Here is a 22,444-nt window from a genome sequence, read left to right on the forward strand (position 1 = left end):
TAAACATCTTCTAGGTCTTTCACATACCCCTATATATTCCTGGTCTTTTATTAAACGTTTGTTTCCAAGGTGAGCTCTTTCATATATTCCTAGGTTTACTTTTTGGATTAAATTTTCTAATCTTGGATTCTTTGACATCAAGCCACAGGTGTTGTGAGAAGACACAGCTGAAAGATACCAAATGAAAGTTTTCTTATCTACTATTCTTATCTACTGGGGCTGGTGTGAGCTCAGCTGGGACAGAAGGGGAGCCTCATTCTGTGTGGGAAGAGAACACGGAAACAGTCTGTGGCAGCAGGACAGAGTGAGACCTGTACACAGGGTACTGATCCCAGCCCTGCCCACCCAGCCTGAGAGAGTGTCCACTGCTGCAGACAAAGGCTGGGTGCTGCAATGTGGGGTCTGGAGAGCAGACCCAGGCAGAGGACTGCTGTGGGCTGTGAGGAGACATCCTGAGGGGACGGGGGTGAGGGAGGAGCTCTATAAGCTAGAATGCTTGTGGAGGAAGCCTGACCACCAGAGAGCAGAGCGCCATTGTTGAGTGATGCCCAAAGGGAAGACCCACCATTGCAGCCCCTCTCCCCCTGTGCTGGCCCCTCCTCTCCCAGCACTAGGAAGGGCCACCACCCGGGTGGGCTCTATTGAGCTCCAGCCACAGCCTCCCCCCATGCACCTCCTCCACAATCAGCAGACTCCTGTGCTCTGGGGCAGCCTCTGGAGCAGACACCTGTGGGTGGCCCACACACAGAGAAGGAGCTGAAAGCTTAGTTGAGCCCCAGGGTTAAGGAAGAAAACCTGAAGTCTCTCCTCACGGTTACACAAACCACGATTTTATATCTGCAACTGGCTTTGTCAACTCAGCCCCTACAGAGCATCCAAATGGACAACCAGGGCTCCCCAAGACATGGGAGGTGTAGCTTTAGCAGCTGTGGACTTTGTGGGGATGTATACCAAGGGGTGGGGCCAGGCCAGAGTCCGAGCTGCCCCCTAGCGCCACAGCAGGTCCAGCTCCTGAATACAATTCTGGGACCTTAGTTCACTGGATCTGTGCTGGTGTTCCATTGAAAACAACATCTGAGAGACACGAGAGCAATGTGCCAGCATGCCCATGATTGATGGGGGCCAAGAGCAGTGCCAACATGGGATCACATGAGACCCACACAGTGCATGAGCACACCCAAGGTGTACATCCCCAGAGGAGCCATCCTTAGTGGCTTCTCTCCCAGTGGGTGTCCTCCAATCCTACCTGCCTTGACCACAGATTGGAATCACAGCGAAGAAACAGATCTGGGGGCTCTTCTCCACCAACAAGGGAACAGACCCCACCCCTGACAGGGCTGTGACAACCACAGAGCCAAGGGGAAGCTCCCCTCAATATCCAGGGGAGGCTTGGGACACAATAACAGCAATCAAAGCCCAGATCAAGGGGATAAGGGTACAAGCCTGTGGACCAACCTCACCCCCTAGGGGGAAGACAACAGAGCTAGAGGAGCTAGGATCCTGCAGCCTGCAGAACAGACCACAAACCCAGAAAATGTGACAAGATGAGAGGACAAAGAAGTATGGTGTAGAGGAAAGAGCAAGACAAGAACCACTAAATGAGGAAGAGAAGTAGTCTAATGATTACTCTTCGACTTAAGTCATGTTAAATGCAGATACCACTAGGTGCCCTCTAATTCTTTAACCCACTTTTTATTTTAGCGTGTTCTATATGATGTTTCAATATAAAAATCATAAATGATACTGACATAGGTCTAATCAGAAAGCAAGGACATGTAGGACAATGTCTGGGGAAGCTGATAACAAGATTAATTAAATAAAGAAGCAGTTCTTGAGAAATTAAGAAATGAGAATTTGAAAATATGGTGTGAACACTATCAATGCTCTGTGGAGATCTAATTGGGAAGGAAATCTTAAAAAGAGTAGATATCTATACGTAAAATGGATGCTCTTTGCTGTACAACATTGTAAACCAGTTATATTCCAATAACAATGTTTTAAAAAGAGTCTATTATCTACACATTGCAATAGTTTGAAACCATTAAAAATATGTTGGAAAATGTTTTAAGCTCTTATGCCAATTTATTTGAAAATTCTTTCAGTTAATTGAATATATTTAAGTCTTTTAGCATTGAGGAATTGGGGCAAATACACTTAACATTTCATATGAGTTCATAGGAAGAAAACAGAAACTTTGAAGTAACCCTGAGATTGGCATTCTTTCTCTTTAGGGAGGTTTTGGTTTATGCAGTGAAGAAATTACTTGAATTTAAAATTTACAAGATCCTATTTGAAGCTTCCAGTGTTTTAGAAATTATAAGTCAGGAAAAACAAACAAACAAAACACAAAAACTCTGTCCCCAATATTCTTAGAACTTTGGCAGCATGTCTACAATTCCACTCACACACTGCCATCCAGAGGTCCAAACTTTAATAGGAGCGTCATAGTTTTTCAGAAATGTGCAGTTTTCCTAGGACCCCAACCCCCACCCAAGAAATGGAATAGTAATTGATTCATGCAGGTTGTCACAGGCCAAGAGAAGGATGTCTGTTCTCACTGTGATTGAGAAAAGTAATCACTGGAGATGAATTCAGGAACGATTTAAAGAGACAGAATGGGGCAGGTGATATCCACCTATGACAGCAACAGAAAGAAACCCAGACTTCCCTGAAATCATTTCCATTGAAGCAGATCTTCCCAAACCACATGACAAAGGATGAATTCCTCACTAATCCTTGGACCCATCGTTGACTCATCGGCTCATTCCATTCACACCTACCTGTGTATATGGCTGGTGTCTCCAGTCTCCTTTCATCCCAGGGAGTCTTCATTTGCTCCAGAAAGGTGACCAGGTCTGGCTTAGAGACCACAAGACCTGCTATCAGGAAAAGGAATATTTGTATTGCTAGAGATTCATCAGATTCCAATCTAATATGTATTCAAGCCAGAAGAGAAGGCACATGTGCTAAGTCGCGCCAGTCATGTCTGACTCTTTGCCACCCTGTGGACTGTAGCCCCCCAGGCTCTTCTGTCCATGGGAGTGTCCAGGCAAAAATACTGACTGGGTTGCCATGTTCTCCTCCAGGAGTTCGTCCCAACCCAGGGATCGAACCCATTTCTTTTTACATCTCCTGCATTGGCAGGCAGGTTCATTACAACTAGTGCCACCTGGGAAGCCCAGAGAAGGCATGGTAGAATGTTAATAGAGCCTAGAACTAAAGTATTTAGCGACATAATTTCCTAAGCTGTATCAACATTCCCTGGTGGCTCAGCTGTTAAAGAAGCCACCCGCACTGTGGGAGACCTGTATTTGATGCCTGGGTTGGGAAGATCCTCTGGAGAAGGGAACAGCTACCCACTCCACTATTCTGCCATGGAGAATTCCATGGACTACTCCATAGGGTCACAAAGAGTCAGACATGACTGGAATCTTGCTCATTACATTATTACATTATTAACATTCTAGAGAAGGCATGGTTGAATGTGAATATAGCCTAGAAAACTATATCCTCAAATACTTTATCGAAGCAGTTTTAACACATAAAGAAAAGATCTTGAGATTCTAGTCAAGTGCTACTAAGGCCAAAGTAAGTAAGTAGGAGAAATCTGATTTATAAAGGAGAGTGGCACCCTTTTATACCACAGAACCTATAGAATTACCGCTCACCTAGAAGAAGAAGGCAGATTCCATCAAGGAAAAGTTAGAATCATAATGAATCATCATGAAGTCTTCTTTCTCAACTCATAAATATCCATTTTCCCATAGAAAGCAGGGATCTGAAACTATTATAAGGAGCAGAAGATTCTAGGAGACATTCTAGAAATACAGGAACCAAAACCCAGTGGGTAGAGAAGGGATTCTGGAAGGCAGTTATCCTCACCCAAGGAGGCCAGGTTCCTGTAGTTCTCTAACATCACATCCCTGTACAATTCTCGCTGACTGAGGTCCAGGCATTCCCACTCCTCTTGAGTGAAGTCTATGGCCACATCCTGGAATGTCAGCCGTCCCTGAAATGCAAAGTACAGGTGCCATGTGGCCATGGGGAGACTTCCTAATGTGACCCAAGAGGAAACCAGCAAAAGAAATGGTTTTGATTTAAGAGAATGTCCGGTGTTACACAAGAATATAATTTTTACACAGTAATATCTTCTACCACATTTTTAACTGCAAGAAGAGGATGAGATACGATCCATCAACCACTACAGCAATTATTCTGATTTGGAAGAGAAATTATAATCAGATCAACATTGGCATATTTATTTTTGAGTGTTGTACTCAGTTGACAGACGATAAACTGTCTATCAAAAGAAACAGGAAATATTTTTTCAAAGCACTTCCTGATCCAAATGTTCTGGAGTGGGCTCAGTGTGCCACATTTTTCACAGGCTTATTTGAACTAGTAATGTTGAAAATTCTGCTCCATGAGTGACAATGTTTGAACAACAACAAAGTAGAATAGTAAGCAAAGAATTCATATTTAACTTTGAACTGTAAGTGCTTTACAGATTTTACAGGTCAGATAGGATAGTAACCTCGGCAACAAGAATCATTTTAACGATCTGGTATATACTGCTCTCTGAGAGTTTTCAGAGTCTTGAATATATAACAGAAATAATTTAAAATCAAAAATGTTGCTGTAGCATCTTTTGGCAAATATTTTAACAAACTTTGTTTAAATGACAGCTTAAGGGATGGGGGAGCCTGGTGGGTTGCTGTCTATGGGGTCGCACAGAGCTGGACACCACTGGAGTGACTTAGCATCAGCAGCAACTTTTACTTCAGTTTGTGACCCTAGACTTTAATCAAACACAGACAAATGCACAGAGCTAACTCTAATGATAGTTTATAGAAATTACTGTATTTGTAAATAATACTAAAAACAGGAAAAGTGTTAGTCACTCAGTCTTATCCTACTCTTTGCAACCCCAGGGACTGTAGCCAGCCAGGCTTCTCTCTCCACGGGATTCTCGAGGCACGAATACTGGAGTGGGTAGCTATTCCCTGCTTCAGGGAATCTTCTAAAAAAAAGAAAAAGAAAAAATCAATCCAATGATGTTAACATGTTCATGCATACTGACATACACTAAAATGGGACTGTGTACTTATTAAGAGACAAATTGTTATGTCAATAAAATCAGGATAATTATTAACTGATAGAAAATGTACATAAATATTTGAAGATGATATTTTTAGGTAGGTAGAATAGGGAAAAGAAGTCCAAAATGGTGGTGACTAAAAGACAAGGAAGGTCAAGGAGGGTCCAAGGACCAGAGTGAAGACTTCAGGTAGAACAGACAGCACTCCTGGCTAAGCCTAATTTGCACAGGGCAGGCCCAGGCCGAGGAGAAAACATATAAAAGGAGGAGCCAAAGCGCTTTCTCTTTCTTTTTCTCTCCCGCATGCGTGCGCTCTTTCTATCTTTCCCCCTCTGCCACGAGCTCCTCCATTCTCTTCTCTGCATCTGAATGCAGAGTTCCAAAGAATAGCAAGAAGAGATAAGAAAGCCGTCTTCAGAGATCAATGCAAAGAAATAGAGGAAAACAACAGAATGGGAAAGACTAGAGGTCTCTTCAAGAAAATTAGAGATACCAAGGGAATATTTCATGCAAAGATGGGCTCGATAAAGGACAGAAATGGTCTGGACCTAACAGAAGCAGAAGATGTTAAGAAGAGGGGGCAAGAAAACACAGAAGAATTGTACAAAAAAGATCTTCACAACCCGGATAATCACGATGGTGTGATCACTCATCTAGAGCCAGACATCTTGGAATGTGAAGTCAAGTGGGCCTTAGAAAGCATCACTACGAACAAAGCTAGTGGAGGTGATGGAATTCCAGTAGAGCTATTTCAAATCCTAAAAGATGATGCTGTGAAAGTGCTGTACTCAGTATGCCAGCAAATTTGGAAAACTCAGCAGTGGCCACAGGACTGGAAAAGGTCAGTTTTCATTCCAATCCCAAAGAAAGGCAATGCCAAAGAATGCTCAAACTACCGCACAATTGCACTCATCTCACATGCTAGCAAAGTAATGCTCAAAATTCTCCAAGCCAGGCTTAGGCAATACGTGAACTGTGAACTTCCTGATGTTCAAGCTGGTTTTGGAAAAGGCAGAGGAATCAGAGATCAAATTGCCAACATTTGCTGTATCATGGAAAAAGCAAGAGAGTGCCACAAAAATATCTATTTCTGCTTTATTGACTATGCCAAACCCTTTGACTGTGGGGATCAGAATAAACTGTGGAAAATTGTGAGAGAGATGGGAATACCAGACCACCTGACCTGCCTCTTGAGAAATCTGTATGCAGGTCAGGAAGCAACAGTTAGAACTGGACATGGAACAACAGACTGGTTCCAAATAGGAAAAGGAGTACGTCAAGGCTGTATGTTGTCACCCTGCTTATTTAATTTCTATGCAGAGTACATCATGACTGAACTGAACAACAACAAGGGCGTTTGCCATCTGCCTCTGGGGAGAATGAACCCTATGGTGCTGCAACTGACTTCAGTCCCCTTAAGGGAGTTGAGGGTGGATTGAGGCACTCTGCTCCAGGAAATCTGCTGAAACAGGTCTTTCAGTTCAGTTCAGTCATGCAGTCGTGTCCGACTCTTTGCAACCCCACGAATTGCAGCATGCCAGGCCTCCCTGTCCATCACCAACTCCCAGAGTTCACTCAGATTCACATCCATCGAGTTCGTGATGGCATCCTGCCATCTCATCCTCTGTCGTCCCCTTCTTCTCCTGCCCCTAATCCCTCCCAGCATGAGAGTCTTTTCCAATGAGTCAACTCTTCTCATGTGGTGGCCAAAATACTGGAGTTTCAGCTTTAGCATCATTCCTTCCAAAGAAATCCCAGGGCTGATCTCTTCAGAATGGACTGGTTGGATCTCCTTGCAGTCCAAGGGACTCTCAAGAGTCTTCTCCAACACCACAGTTCAAAAGTGTCAATTCTAGAGTCTGATATTTTCAGGAATTGCTTTCATGATCCCAATCCTTGCATCTCTTCATATCTAGAAAAGCACTAAACCACTAAATGATGACTTCAGTTCCTCAGGACTGGCAGGAAACCTTCTGTAAAGTAAGTGCTTGATTGCACTGAACTCCCCCTTCACCAAAGTCACATACTGACTTTCCCCCACTGGCTCTTTGGAGCAGATTCTCAGAGTTCCCTGAGATGCTGTCTCCTGGGCTGCTGTCCTCATTTTGCCCCAAATAAAATTTAGTTCACATCTCTCAAATTGTGCATCTGTTTTAGCTGACAGTGTTCATTTCTCAAAGCAAAGAGTAACTAAGAAGATACGGCATTTCCTCATGAACTGTGATAGGCATATCCATCACTTTTTCTTTCCAAGACCCTTGTTCAAGACAAAAACAAACAAACAAAAAAAACCGAACTGAATTTCATAGCGTGGAAATCTCACAGAAGCAGTGAATATTAGAGGTCACGGGGTAAGAGTACACGGAAAAATGCATATCACTGCTAGGCATCTTGGCAATATTAGGAAAACCATGATCTCAATCTATTTTGAAAAATGTCAGCTTTCTGCAAGTTCCACCTCCTATATACCTCCCATGATCTGTATCTTAATAGTCCATCTAATTAGTATATTTTTCTTATCGGTATAGAGGATTGTCTCTGCTACTTTAACTTCTGAAAAATTCTGGAATGCTGAGTTCATTCTATTAACAAGGGCATTTTCTTACTCCTGTTCTAGAGAGCTGAATTGCATCCACATGTAAATTCATCACAGCATTTCCCCAACTTCCCTAAGATCCTAACACTGAACCGCATCCCAACGGGATTCTCAGATACCAGTGCCTCTCCGTATTGATCTCTCACAAAGGGAATGTATTCAACATTGAAAGTCACTATTTCATGTTGAGAATCCATCATGCTCTATAGAAAGCCAGGATACAGACAATGGAGAAAAGGCTCTGGAATATGAAGGAGACAAAACCTGAAGAGCTGGTTTTCACTATTAAAAAAAAAAAAAAAATGGAAAAAAAAAAATAAGAAGGTGATAACAAGCACTCCAGGCAGAAAACTTAGAAGCAGAGAACTAAAGGTTTGCAGATTCTCAGTCCAGGCATGTCAGGAGGAAAAGCAAACACAGCCCCACACCCGGGACAGGACAATTACCTGAGAAGCTGCCATTTCCTCCTCTTCTTCCTCCTGCTCTGCGTCTTCTGTGGGGCTATGACGTCTCAAACTCACATCTGCATGTTGAGAAAATACCTTCAAAGGCATCCATATGAAGAATCTAAGCTAATCCATTTTGTTAACAGAAAAACTCCATTTTGTAAGGTTCCGGGAAAAGAGCCTTTGGAAATCCCCTGACCTCACCCCACCGCCTTCGAGCCGATCGGACCCCAGACCAAAATCTCCTGACTTAACGCTCAGGAACTTGTAGTCTACCTAGACAATAGGGACCAATCAAGAACCAACACACAACCCTTCGAAAGAAAGTGACCAATCAGACGTTCTCCTACCTAGAAATCCTTTTTTTCCAAGTATACTCCCTATATAAGCAATGTAATCCAAAACCCGGGCTCCTCCCTATAACTGCTGCATAGGTGGGAGCCCCAGCTGGAGCTTGGTAATAGAAACTCTCTTGCTTTTGCATCGGATATTGGCTCCCTGGTGGTCATTGGAAATTTGCGACTTGGGCATAACACATACAGCCCTTTAAACCTGCAACTGCTGCAGTGAAAAAGAAGAAGTTTTCTTGTTTCTCTCACCCTTTTCTGAGCTCTTTGCTGACTTTCTGTGTTCCTGATCTGTAGTGGGTAATCAAGACTAACTTGAATGCTAATCACATGCTGGTGTTCCTCTCAATTTGCAAATTTTCCCGGCTAGTTCCTCTCCTTCCTTTTTGCATTACAGAGAGCAGGCCACAGAACAATTCACCAAAGACAATGGACCCTACTTCTGGGCTACCAGGGCTACCTGACTAGGAGGGTTTTGAAAAAATGCAAGAGGAAGACCTGCATTCAGGACCCTGAGGGAAACCTCACATTTGGCACATCTGAGACCTCAGGAAGGGAGGATTTAGGGTGGGAACTTCTAGAAGCAAAAGTCAACCTCATTTCCTGGGGAGAGGCTCTTTCTAGGATGCGTGTGGTGGTCCTCAGCCTGTACCTGCGCCCTTGGGATAAGGGAGGGGAGAGGTGAGGGTTTGGTGGGAATCACCTGCAGGACTTGGGTTCCTGCCAGGCTTTACTTGCAGAATTCTTCCCAAAGATCTCCTTAGTTTTTTTCACCCTCCTCTGCAGCCTGGGGACACAAGTTTTCACAAAATGATTTGCACTGTGACCACCTCTCTGCAGGTGTGGCACCTCCAACTTCAGAGACCAGGAGCCTGGAGGTATTTCCATCACAGCTTTCTTTTGACAATAAACCGGAGGCAGCGGGAGGCCTGGCGAGCTGCAGTCCATGGGGTCGCAAACAGTAGGACAGGAGTGAGCAGCTGAACTGAACTGAACTGAGCAGGACACGCCAGATTAACAAGTTTGTGTGGGCAGAGATAAATGCCTTTGAAAATGATGCCCTAAATGCTATCTGATGACCAACCAAGGAAATAATGATCGCTGTTGTCGTTTGTTACATTAACACGAATTAACACGTGAGAGCCTTGTTCTACTTCCTGTGTGTGTGTTTTTCTAGGATTTATGAATCAACTGCTACAGTTTGTTGTCTGCGCCATTTAGAGAGCTCTATTTTCTCACATCTTTAAAGTACAATGACTAAGGAAAAATTAAAGATAGAAGCATGTCCATCTTTCTAATATTATATATTCTAAAAAATATTCAGTGTGCATGCACCAGTACCAACTTTGTAGAAGATTTCGTTTCACAGCAGAGTTGAGAATAAGGTATAGACGTTTACCATACGCATATAACTCTTGTTCCCACATGTGGACAATCTCCCTTCTTACCTTTCCCCACCAGAGTGAGCATTTGTTACCACTGATGAAGCTACAAGGACAGTAAATACATAAACTCTTTAGTTTACCCTTATGTTTCTCTTTTAGGGATGTGCACTCCATACCTCTGGATAAATGTATAATAATATGCGTCCATCACAACAGTTTAACACAAATTATTTCACGGTCCTGAAAGTTCTCTAGATTTAGGATATTCATAATCCCTCCTTTGAAACCCATGGCAACCACAGACCTTTTTAATCTCTTCTATATTTCCTACTAGATTCCCAGGTGACTGAGTGGGAAGAACTTTCTACCTGCCGATGCAGGACATCAAAGTGATGCAGGTTCGATCCTTGGATCAGGAAGATCCCCTGGAGGAAGAAATGGAAACCCACTCCAGTATCCTTTCCTGGGAAATCTATGGACAGAGGAGCCTGGCGGGCTACAGCCCCTGGGCTCACAAAGACTCAGACACCACTGAGCACATATGAACATTTACCTACACCAAAGTCTCATATTGTAAAATTGCTACTTTCTGTAGCATTTTTGAATGGGCTTCTTTCACTTCATAAAATGCATGTCACGATTGTCCATGTATTTTATGCCTTGAAACCTTAACATCCAAAAGCTTAAGAACTACCGTTGCGCCTATATTCCTGCTCAGTAAATAAGTTCATCAACACCATTTTTTTAGATTCCATGTATATCTGTTACGACAATATTTGTCCAAATTAGAGAACAGATGTGTGGACACGGTAGGAGAAGAGGGGGACAAACTGAAGAGCCTTCCTGACATACATACACTACCATGGCTGAAATGCTGGAGAAGACTCTTGCGAGGCCCTTGGACTGCACGGAGATCCAGCCAGTCCATCCTAAGGGAGATCAGTCCTGGGTGTTCATTGGAAGGACTGATGCTGAAGCTGAAACTCCAGTACTTTGGCCACCTCATGTGAAAAGCTGACTCATTTGAAAAGCCCCTGATGCTGGGAATGATTCAAGTGGGGAGGAGAAGAGGACGACCGAGGATGAGATGGTTGGATGGCATCACCGACTCAGTGGACATGAGTTTGAGTAAACTCTGAGAGTTGGTGATGGACAGGGAGGCCTGGCGTGCTGCAGTCCATGGGGTCGCAAAGACTTGGACATGACTGAGCAAGTGAAATGAACTGAACTGATGGTTAAAACAGGGAGCTAGTTGGAAGCTGCTGGATAGCACGGGGAGCTCAGCTTGGTGCTCTGTGCTGACCAGAGAGGTGAAATGGAGATCACGGGAGGGAGGTTCAAGAGGGAGCAGATTCATGTATACTTATGGCTGATTGATGATGTCGTACAGCAGAAACTAACACAACATTGTAAAGCAATGATATTCCAATACAAATTATGCATGCATCTCAAAAGGAAAAAAGCTAAACAGACAGGTCACCCAGTGGTGGAGAATCCATCTGACAGTGCAGGGGATATGGGATTGATCCCTGGTCCAGGAATACTCCACATGCATTGGGGCAGCTAAGCCTGTGTGCCACAACTGCTGAGCCTGGGTGGGGCAACTTGCTCTTTTAGATGGGCAAGAGGCAAATGAAAGATGCTCACCAAAGCTAAACAATAAGAAATGCAAAACAAAGCTACAATGATGCATCACCTCATGCCAGTCAGAACAACAATTAGCAAAGAGCCCACTAATAATATCGTAAACGCTGACGAGGCTTGGAGATCAGGGAACCTCCTACACGGCTGGAGGGAATGTAAACTGAGGCAGTCACAGGGGGAGGACAGTGTGGAAGTTCCTTAAAAAATGTAACCTCCTAACATTTAAGGAAATGAATTCCATGAAAAATAGACAAAACAGATTAATTGACAAATTGACAAGTTTTGCAGTATTTAGTCAATCATCTGCAGTTCTAAAATGACCAGTTTTGATCTAGCATTTCTAAATTCTCTACGTTAAATCTGTACGAATACACATACACTCACATATTCCTTCTTGGTTTTCTCACTGCTAACGTGTATACCTTCAGATATTTATATGTTGTGTTCAATGTGTGTTATATAAATTATATGATGTATATATCTTCAGATATTTATAGACTGCATTCAAAGTATGCCAAGGCCATGAGAAAACAGTTCCTTCAAGCCTAGACAAGAAACTTGTGCTAAGAATTATACAGGGTAAGATTTTATAAATCTTGGTTCAGAACTTTACCATCATGGCTTTTAATTATGCTTTTTGTGACTTCGTTAAATTGACATTTGCTTAAATGAGCCCCTGAAAAGTCTTAGCTAACAGAAGAACAAAGGACAATTGAAGTAGATGAGTTTATGACTCTAGGTCCTGAGAGAATTCACAGGAAGCCTTGAGGGCCCCTGACGAAGGTCAAGGCTAGAACCAGGCAGAGAAAGCTCCAGTATTTGGTGTTCAGGCCTCTCTAATTGGCCCTGGGTGAAGTGCTGTGGGCTCCCCAGGCTAAGTGTGGATTGGTCCATTCAAACCAAGAGGAGCAGGAATCTAGAGCTCTGAGGGTGTCACTGAAGGAGGGCCTGTGCAGTAGACCCTGGGGTTCAGCACGACTGCTGGTCTCAGGGTGGGTGGTCATCTAGTGCAGGTGTTCACAGGACTGGCTGGTGTGAGTTCAAGGGCCTGCAGGCTGCCTGCTCCCCAGACAGACGCTGAGGCAGCAACAGCATGGAGTAATTCAGGTAAACTCTCAACAATACTCTGTATGATCCTTCTTAGAACCATCACAATATCCCAGTAGTTATGCGGGGAGGGGTGGGGGGAGTACAATGGAGAAATGATGGGAAATATCCAATTATTTGAGGCTTAAAGGCAGGATGGAAACTCATTGTGACAGGTATCATCCCTCTGCATTAACAAAGAGTTTATTGTTAGGTATTTTCCCTTCAACCTTAAATCGGTAGGTTGACACTTCATTACACACCAACTTCATCACAAGAAACCGTCCAGTTTTATTAACATGTTATATCACACAGTCAGAATAAAACCTTTTCCAACCCACTATTTAACTGAATAAAATACAGATTACAAGCATAAACAATGATATTCATTCCTCTGATACAATTATCTAAGAACTGTGATTCGTATGGTTACAAAATGGAGGTTAATTGCTTATGAAATAAAACATACACTAATTACATAACTTTTCTGGGAGGGGTTTCCATACATTTCTAGGGTATCAGATGTCTTTACTTGAAACATGTCAACTAATATTCATGACTTCTGTTGATATTATAAAGATACATCAAGATTTCAGTGAAGTGTCATTGTATTCTACTTAAATAGCAAGTGACATAACTATTGAAAATGTACATCTTACGATAATATGTGGAATTTCTCCCTGAACACTTACCTCATGGTGACCTACAGGGATGTTTGACATGAATGACTAACGCCTCCATTTAGATGTACTTGTTACATTCCTGTGTCCTTAATCTTCTAATGGAGAATAAATATAAATGATTTCTCCCTAGGATTGAAGGCTTTGTCTCATCTTTGAGATAGCAACCATCAAAAACATAACTTTGCATACACAATAGAAATGAAGCATAGCAGCATGGAGTAATTTGAGAGTTGAATCACATTGATTTTGGTTTTCAAACAATCACAAATCATGTCAATATAAACAAAGATATATTGCTAATATTTGTACATTTCTAAATACCAACCTTCATCTTGTGATCCATACTAACATATCAATTTTTGATCTGTTTTAACTATGGATTACTATCTACAATACTTCTCCTGAAGAGGAACTTGAAAAAACAGGATTGATGAAATGCTTTCTATTGTGTGGGCTGCCCTGATAGCCCAGTTGGTAAAGAATCCACCTCCCACTCCACTATTCTGGCCTGGAGAATTCCATGGACACAGTCCATGGGGTTGCAAAGAGTTGGAAACAACTGAGCGACTTTCACTTTTTCTAGTGTGCAATTTATTTATTTAGATTTAATTTTTATTAAATACTTTTCTACATTTTCTTTATGTCATTCCTTATCTTCCTTAAATAAATGGTCTTGTATTTTCTGAAGTGTATGTTTAGGGCAAACTTCTTCCATCACTTATTACTAGGGTTTCTCTCCAGTACATGCTCTCTGTCTAATCAGGTGAGAGCTCAGATTAAAGACTTTGCCACTTCTCCAGTATAAATTCTCTGATGTTGAGTAAGACGTGAGTGCTTGATGAAGGCTTTTCCACATTCTTTACATTTCTAAGGTTTCTCTACAGTATGAATTCCCTGATGGCAAGTTAGACCTGAGTGCTTGCTAAAGTCTTTGCCACAACCCTTACATTTATAAGGCCTCTCCCCAGTATGAATTCTCTGGTGTTGAGTAAGATTTGAGTAGTGACTGAAGGCTTTTCCACATTCTATGCATTTATAAGGCTTCTCTCCAGTATGAATTCGCTGGTGTTGAGTAAGAGTTGAGTAGTGACTGAAGGCTTTTCCACATTCTTTACATTTATAAGGCTTCTCTCCAGTATGAATTCTCTGGTGTTGAGTAAGAGTTGAGTGGTAACCTAAGGCTTTTCCGCATTCTTTACATATATAAGATTTCTCTCCAGTATGGATTACTTGATGTTTAGTAAGACATGAGTGCTGTCTAAACGCTTTGCCACAATCCTCACATTTATAAGGCCTCTCGCCAGTATGAATACTCTGATGGCGAGTAAGACGTGAGTGCTTGCTAAAGTCTTTGCCACAACACTTACATTTATAAGGCCTCTCCCCAGTATGAATACTCTGGTGTTCAATAAGAGTTGAGTAGTGACTGAAGGCTTTTCTGCATTCTTTACATTTATAAGGCTTCTCTCCAGTATGAATTCGCTGGTGTTCATGAAGAGCTGAGTAGTAACTGAAGGCTTTTCCACATTCTTTACATTTATAAGGCTTCTCTCCAGTATGAATTCGCTGGTGTTGAGTAAGAGTTGAGTAGCGACTGAAGGCTTTTCTGCATTCTTTACATGTATAAGGTTTCTCTCCAGTGTGAATTCTTTGGTGATCAGTAAGACATGACTTCTGATTAAAGTCTTTGCCACACTCTGTACATTTATAAGGCCTCTCCCCAGTGTGAATGCGCTGATGTCGACTAAGGTTTGAGTAACACATAAATGCTTTTTCACATTCTTTACATTCATAAGGTTTCTTGCCAGTGTGGATATGCTGATCTTGACTAAGCTCTGAATTCTGATTAGAGGTGTTGCCACACTCTGTATATTTCAAAGGTTTCCATCCTGAATGGATTTTCCTGTGTCTGCTTAGACTGGATGAGTTAGTAAAGGCTTTCTCACATTGCTTACACTTGTAACTTTTCTGTAGATTCTGAATACTCTGCTGTTGAGTGAGATTTGAAGACTGATTAGAGACATGACCATATTCACAATTGTAAGTCTTCTCTCCAGTATGTGTACTCTCATTTAGTGGAAGACTTGATGTTTGGTAAAAGATATTCCTCCATGTACTATTGTTAGAATCTTTGTCTGAAGATTGAGGTCCCTGATGTTTCATAGGGTTAGAGTCTTGTTCAGTTTTACACCAAGTTTCATTGCATGCATGGCTTCTCACTCCACTGTAAATATTCTTGTAATTATTGGGGGTAGAGCTCTTACTTAAGGCCTGACTCGTGTTATTACACGTGAGAAGTTGTTCTGTATTAACCGTATCATGATGTGTATTGAACAGTTCTGGTGGGATTAACTCTCTTCCATTAATATCAACATTACACATTTTGGAATGGAGAGAAACTGTCTGTTGGTAGAAGAATAATGACCCCTTGGTCACAGATCCCTCAAACTGATTATTTTGTGAGTTTTCCCCATCATTTTTAAATTTCTGGTTTTCAGACGTGCTTGAATGTATGTGTAATCGAAGCCTGTGTTCAGAGTGGTTTGCATGAGTATTTGCAGTAGAGACTGGATGACTTTCCAGGTTTTCCACATTTCCCTTCAGAGAACGTGTATGTTTCAAAAACTGCTTTAAGCCTTTGGTTGAACAGATAGACTTTTCTGCAGCTGTTGATAACTGAAATGGGTGTTTTCCACAGTTTGACTCATATTGCTCATTTCTTTTGGCAGTAATGTCCGCATTGTGTGAAATTGTCTCGGTTTCTTTCTGTCCATATAAACATCTTCTGTGTCTTTCACATACCCCCGTATATTCCTGGTCTTTCATTAAATGTCCGTTTCCAAGGTGAGCTCTTTCATGTATTCCTAGGTTTGCTTTTTGGATTAAATTTTCTAATCTTGAATTCTTTGACATCAAACCACGGGTGTTGTGAGAAGACACAGCTGAAAGATACCAAATGAAAGTTTTCTTATCTACTGTTCCTATCTACTGGGGCTGGTGTGAGCTCAGCTGGGACAGAAGGGGAGCCTCATTCTCCGTGGGAAGAGACCACGGCAACAGTCTGTGGCAGCAGGACAGAGTGAGACCTGTACACAGGGTACTGATCCCAGCCCTGCCCACCCAGCCTGAGATGGTATCTGCTGCTGCAGACAAAGGCTGGGTGCTGAAATGTGGGGTCTAGAGAGCAGACCCAGGCAGAGGACTGCTGTGGGCTGTGAGGAGACATCCTGAGGGGCCGGGGGTGAGGGAGGAGCTCTATAAGCTAGAATGCTTGTGGAGGAAGCCTGACCACCAGAGAGCAGAGCGCCTTTGTTGACTGATGCCCAAAGGGAAGACACACCATTGCAGCCCCTCTTCCCCTGTGCTGGCCCCTCCTCTCCCAGCACTAGGAAGGGCCACCACCCGGGTGGGCTCTATTGAGCTCCAGCCACAGCCTCCCCCCTGCACCTCCTCCACAATCAGCAGACTGCTGTGCTCTGGGGCAGCTTCTACAGCAGACACCTGTGGGTGGCCCACACACAGAGAAGGAGCTGAAAGCTCAGCTGAGCCCCAGGGTTAAGGAAGGAAAACTGAAGTCTCTCCTCACGGTTACACAAACCATGCTTTTATACCTGCAACTGGCTTTGTCAACTCAGCCCGTACAGAACATCTGAATGGACAACCAGGGCTCCCCCAGACATGGGAGGTGTAGCTTTAGCAGCTGTAGACTTTGTGGGGATGTATACTATGGGGTAGGGCCAGGCTAGAGTCTGAGCTGCCCCATGTCACCACAGCAGGTCCAGCTCCATGAATGCAATTCTGGGACCTGAGTTCACTGGACCTATGCTGGTGTTCCAGTGAAAAGAACATCTGAGGAGGCACATCTCTCTGCTTTCACAAACAGTTTATGTAAATCCCTAAAAGTGAAAGCTGCTGGCACCAGAGCAATGTGCCAGCATGCCCATGGTTGAAGGGGGGCCAATGCAGTGCCAACATGGGGTCACATGAGACTCACACAGTGCATGAGCACACCCTAAGGCGAACAATCCCAGAGGAGCAATCATTAGTGGCTTCTCTCCCAGTAGGTGTCCTCCAATCCCAACTGCCTTGACCACAGATCAGAATCACAGCGAAGAAACACATCTGGGGGCTCTTCTCCACAAACCAGGAATCAGACCCCACCCCGACAGACCCGTGACAACCATAGAGCCAAGGGGAACCTCCCCTCAATATTTTGGGGAGGCACGGGTCACAATAAAAGCAATCAAAGCCCAGATCAAGGGGATAAGGGTACAAGCCTGTGGACCAACCTCACCCCCTAGGGGGAAGACAACAGAGCAAGAGGAGCTAGGATCCTGCAGCCTGCAGAACAGACCACAAACCCAGAAAATGTGACAAAATGGGACGACAAAGAAGTATGGTGTAGAGGAAGGAACAAGACAAAAAGCTACAAGAACCACTAAATGAAGAAGAGACAGGCAGTCTAATGATGACTCTTCCTCTTAAGTCATCTTAAATGCTGATGCCACTAGGTGCCCTCTAATTCTTTAATCCACTTTTTATTTTAGCACGTTCCATATGATGTTTCAATATAAAAATCATAAATGATACTGACATAGGTCTAATCAGAAAGCAAGGACATGTAGGACAAAGTCTGTGGAAGTTGATAACAAGATTCATTAAATAAAGAAGCAGTTCTTGAGAAATTAAGAAATGAGACTTTCAAAGTATGGTGTGAACACTATCAATGCTCTGTGGAGATCGAATTGGGAAGGAAATCTTAAAAAGAGTAGATATCTATACGTAAAATGGATTCTTTTTACTGTACAACATTGTAAATGAGTTATACTCCAATAAGAACGTTTTAAAAAGATTCCATTATCTAAACATTGCAATACTGTGAAACCATTAAAAATATGGTGCAAAACGTTTTAAGCTCTTATGCCAATTTATTTGAAAATTCTCTGAGTTAATTGAATATATTTAAGTCTTTTCAGTTCAGTTCAATTCAGTTAAGTCTTTTAGCATTGAGGAATTGGGGCAGATACACTTAACATTTCATATGAGTTCATATGAAGAAAACAGAAACTTTGAAGTAACCCTGAGATTGGCATTCTTTCTCTTAGGGAGGTTTTGGTTTATGCAGTTTAGAAATTACTTGAATATAAAATTTATAAGATCATATTTGTAGCTTCCAGTGTTTTAGAAACTATGTCAGAAAAAAAAAAAAACAACAAACCTCTGTCCCCAATATTCCTAGAACTTTGGCAGTATGTCTACAATTCCGCTCACACTGCCATCTAGAGGTAGAAACTTTAATAGGAGCATCTTAGAGTTTTTCAGAAATGTTCAGTTTTCCGAGGGGCCCCATGCACCCAGCCCCCCCCCCCCCCCCCCCCCCCCGCGAAATGGAATAGTAATCGATTCATGCAGGTTGTCACAGGCCAAGAGAAGGGTTTCAGTTCTCACTGTGATTGAGAAAAGTAATCACTGGAGATGAATTCAGGAATGATTTAAAGGGACAGAATGGGGCAGGTGATATCCACCTATGACAGCAACAGAAAGAAACCCAGACTTATATACAATCATTTCCACTGAAGCAGATCTTCCCAAACCACATGACAAAGGATGAATTCCTCACTAATCCTTGGACCTGTCGTGGACTGGTCGGCTCCATCCATTGACCCCTACCTGTGTATACTGCTGGCGTCTCCAGTCTCCTTACATCCCAGGGAGTCTTCATTTGCTCCAGAAAGGTGAACAGGTCTAGCTTAGAGACCACAAGACCTGCTATCAGGAAAAGGAATATTTGTTTTGCTAGAGATTCATCAGTTTCCAATCTAATATGTATTCAAGTGAGAAGAGAAGGCACATGTGCTAAGTCGCGCCAGTCATGTCTGACTCTTTGCCACCCTATAGACTGTAGCCCGCCAGGCTCCTCTGTCCATGGGAGTGTCCAGGCAAAAATACTGAGTGGGTTGCCATGTCCTCCTCCAGGAGTTCTTCCCAACCCAGGGATCAAACCCATTTCTTTTATGTCTCCTGCATTGGCAGGCAGGTTCTTAATACTAGTGCCACTGGGAAGCCCAGAGAAGGCATGGTAGAATGTTAATAGAGCCTAGAACTAAAATATTTGGGGACATAATTTCCTAAGCTGTATGAACATTCCCTGGTGGCTCATCGGGTAAAGAAGCCACCTGCACTGTGGGAGAGCTGTGTTTGATGCCTGGGTTGGGAAGATCCTCTGGAGAAGGGAACGGCTCCCCAGTCCAGTATTCTGCCCTGGAGAATTCCATGGACTATTCCATAGGCTTGCAAAGAGTCAGACATGACTGTTACCTTGCTCATTACATTATTAACATTCTAGAGAAGGCATAGTTGAATGCTAATATAGCCTAGAAAATTATATCCCCAAATACTTTATTGAAGCACTTTTATAAATAACAAATACATAAAGAGAAGATCTTGAGATTCTAGTCAAGTAGTGCTAAGGCCAAAGTAAGTAAGTAGGAGAAATCTGATTTATAAAGGAGAGTGGCACCCTTTTATACCACAGAACCTACAGAATTACCACTAACCTAGAAGAAGGAGGCAGATTCCATCAAGGAAAAGTTAGAATCATAATGAATCCTCATGAAGTCTTCTTTCTCAACTCATAAATATCCATTTTCCCACAGAAAGCAGGGATCTGAAACTATTACAAGGAGCAGAAGATTCTAGGAGACATTCTAGAAATAGAGGAACCAAAACCCAGTGGGTAGAGAAGGGATTCTGGAAGGCAGTTATCCTCACCCAAGGAGGCCAGGTTCCTGTAGTTCTCTGACATCACGTCCCTGTACAATTCTCGCTGACTGAGGTCCAGGCGTTCCCACTCCTCCTGAGTGAAGTCTATGGCCACATCCTGGAATGTCAGCCGTCCCTGAAATACAAAGTACAGGTGCTATGTGGCCATGGGAAGACTTCCTAATGTGACCCAAGAGGAAACCAGCAAGAGAAATGGTTTTGATTTCGGAGAATGTCTGGTGTTACACAAGAATATAATTTTTACACAGTAATATTTCCTACCACATTTTTAACCCCAAGAAAAGAGGAAGAGATACGATCCATCAACCACTACAGACATTATTCTGATGTGAAAGAGAAATCATATGATCAGATCAACATTGGCATAGATATTTCTTTTTGAGTATTGTACTCAGTTGACAGATGATAAACTGTCTATCAAAAGAAACAGGAAATATTTTAAAAAAGCACTTCCTGATCCAAATGTTCTGGAGTGGGCTCAGTGTGCCACATTTTTCACAAGCTTATTTGAACGAGTAATGTTGAAAATTCTGCTCCATGAGTGACAATGTGTGAACAGCAACGAGGTAGAATAGTAAGGAAAGAATTCACATTTAACTTTGAAGTTTAAGTGCTTTACAGATTTTACAGGTCTGATAGGATAGTAACCTCGGCAACAAGAATCATTTTAACGATCTGGTATATACTACTTTCTGACAGTTTTCACAGACTTGAATGTATAACAGAAATAATTTAAAATCAATAATGTTGCTGTATCATCTTTTGGCAAATATTTTAACAAACATTCCTTAAATGACAGCTTAAGGGAATGGGGAGCATGGTGGGTTTCCGTCTATGGGGTCGCACAGAGTCGGACATGACGGGAGTGGCTTAGCAGCAGCAGCAACTTTTACTTCAGTTTGTGACTCTAGGCTTTAATCAAACACAGACAAATGCACAGAGCTAACTCTAATGAAAGTTTATAGAAATTTCTGTATTTGTAAATAATACTAAAAACAAGAAAAGTGTTAGTCACTCAATCGTGTCCTACTCCTACCAACCCCAGGGACGGTAGCTTGCCAGGCTTCTCTGTCCATGGGATTCTCAAGGCACGAATACTGGAGTGGGTAGCTATTCCCTGCTTTATGGAATCTTCAAAAAAGAAAAACAAAAAATCAATCAAATGATGTTAACATGTTCATGCATACAGACATACATTAAAATGGGACTGTGTACTTATTAAGAGACAAATTGTCATGTCAATAAAATCAGGATAATTTTCAAATGATTGAAAATGTACATAAATATTTGAGGATGACATTGTTAGGTAGGAGAATAGGGAAAAGGAGTCCAAAATGGCGGTGGCTAAAAGACAAGGAAGGTCAAGGAGGGTCCAAGGACCAGGAGTGGAATGCCACTGCCTTCTCCTGAACAGACAGCACTCCTGGCTAAACCCAATTTGCATAGGGCAGGCCCAGGTCAAGGAAAAATCATATAAAAGGGGGCGCCAAAGCGCTTTCTCTCTCTTTCTCTCCGGAGCGCGTGCGCTCTTCCTCTATTTCTCCCTCCCTCCCATGCTCCTCCAATCTCTTCTCATCAAGTCTTTGGGTTGGCATGCCCTCACGGTTTGAGGATGGATTCTCCTGCTATCTTCTAAATAAAATAGAGCTGTAACACTGATTTGCCTAAGAGCTAAAACATGGTTTGTCCAAGACCCAAGAGCTGTGATGCGCCAAGGGCTTTAATGTCTTGTCACTCAAAATCTTTATTGTGACGAGACAAAGTACCGAGGAACATACACTCATGTGACAATATTATTTTAATTTTTTAAAATAGACTAGGCTGCAGACATACACAATGATTAAAAAAATAGACAGCTTTGGTTCTGAATTTTTTAATTACCACAAAAAACTACCATTTGCATGGAACGATATTTTAAAAATTAGCATAGCTGAACATAGAGTAGCAGTAATATGATTCTTGTAAACATTTTGGAAAATACAGAAATGTGATGAGACTCTATCTATCTGTGATGTGAGCATGGAGTGTACTGGAAATGATCAGACCTGGGCGTGAGTGATGAAAATCCCCACTCCCAAATCCCAGCATCTCTACTAAACACACAGGAGTGGTGTCAACTACAAACCGGCACTTTCAGAAAGCATTGCCAGTGACTGAACAAGACCTTTTAGAACTAACACCCAAAAAAGATGTCCTCTTCATTATAGGGGACTGGAATGCAAAAGTAGGAAGTCAAGAAACACCTGCAGTAACAGTCAAATTTGGCCTTGGAATGCAGAATGAAGCAGGGCAAAGACTAAGAGAGTTTTGCCAAGAAAATGCACTGGTCATAGCAAACACCCTCTTTCACCAACACAAGAGAAGACTCTACACATA

General features: G+C 42.5%; 2 protein-coding genes across 2 annotated transcripts; both read right to left on the minus strand.

The window, feature by feature from the left end:
- Nucleotides 1-253: 253 nt before the first annotated feature.
- Nucleotides 254-4,042, minus strand: LOC138096871 (KRAB domain-containing protein 5-like). Its single transcript, XM_068993124.1, has 3 exons — nt 3,883-4,042; nt 2,781-2,879; nt 254-258 (listed from the first exon to the last, which is right to left on the minus strand). The coding sequence occupies exons 1-3, from the start codon at nt 4,040-4,042 to the stop codon at nt 254-256; spliced, it is 264 nt and encodes an 87-aa protein (XP_068849225.1).
- Nucleotides 4,043-14,152: 10,110 nt separating this feature from the next.
- Nucleotides 14,153-20,090, minus strand: LOC138096349 (zinc finger protein 420-like). The gene is made up of 4 exons (XM_068992504.1): nt 20,057-20,090; nt 18,956-19,051; nt 16,262-16,266; nt 14,153-15,253 (listed from the first exon to the last, which is right to left on the minus strand). The coding sequence occupies exons 1-4, from the start codon at nt 20,088-20,090 to the stop codon at nt 14,153-14,155; spliced, it is 1,236 nt and encodes a 411-aa protein (XP_068848605.1).
- Nucleotides 20,091-22,444: the final 2,354 nt, after the last annotated feature.

This window comes from Capricornis sumatraensis, chromosome 20 (genome assembly GCF_032405125.1).
Source record: "Capricornis sumatraensis isolate serow.1 chromosome 20, serow.2, whole genome shotgun sequence".
Classification (NCBI taxonomy): Eukaryota; Metazoa; Chordata; class Mammalia; order Artiodactyla; family Bovidae; genus Capricornis; species Capricornis sumatraensis.

What these genes read in the sequence shown, in the direction of transcription:
- LOC138096871 (XM_068993124.1), bottom strand. Translation starts at nt 4,042, where the DNA reads ATGGCCACATGGCACCTGTACTTTGCATTTCAGGGACGGCTGACATTC. An exon ending in CAGGAACCTGGCCTCCTTGG is followed by an intron (nt 2,880 to 3,882) that starts GTGAGGATAACT and finishes TTTTCCTGATAG; the next exon opens with CAGGTCTTGTGGTCTCTAAG.
- LOC138096349 (XM_068992504.1), bottom strand. Translation starts at nt 20,090, where the DNA reads ATGTCAGAGAACTACAGGAACCTGGCCTCCTTGG. An exon ending in CAGGAACCTGGCCTCCTTGG is followed by an intron (nt 19,052 to 20,056) that starts GTGAGGATAACT and finishes TCCTGATAGCAG; the next exon opens with GTCTTGTGGTCTCTAAGCTA.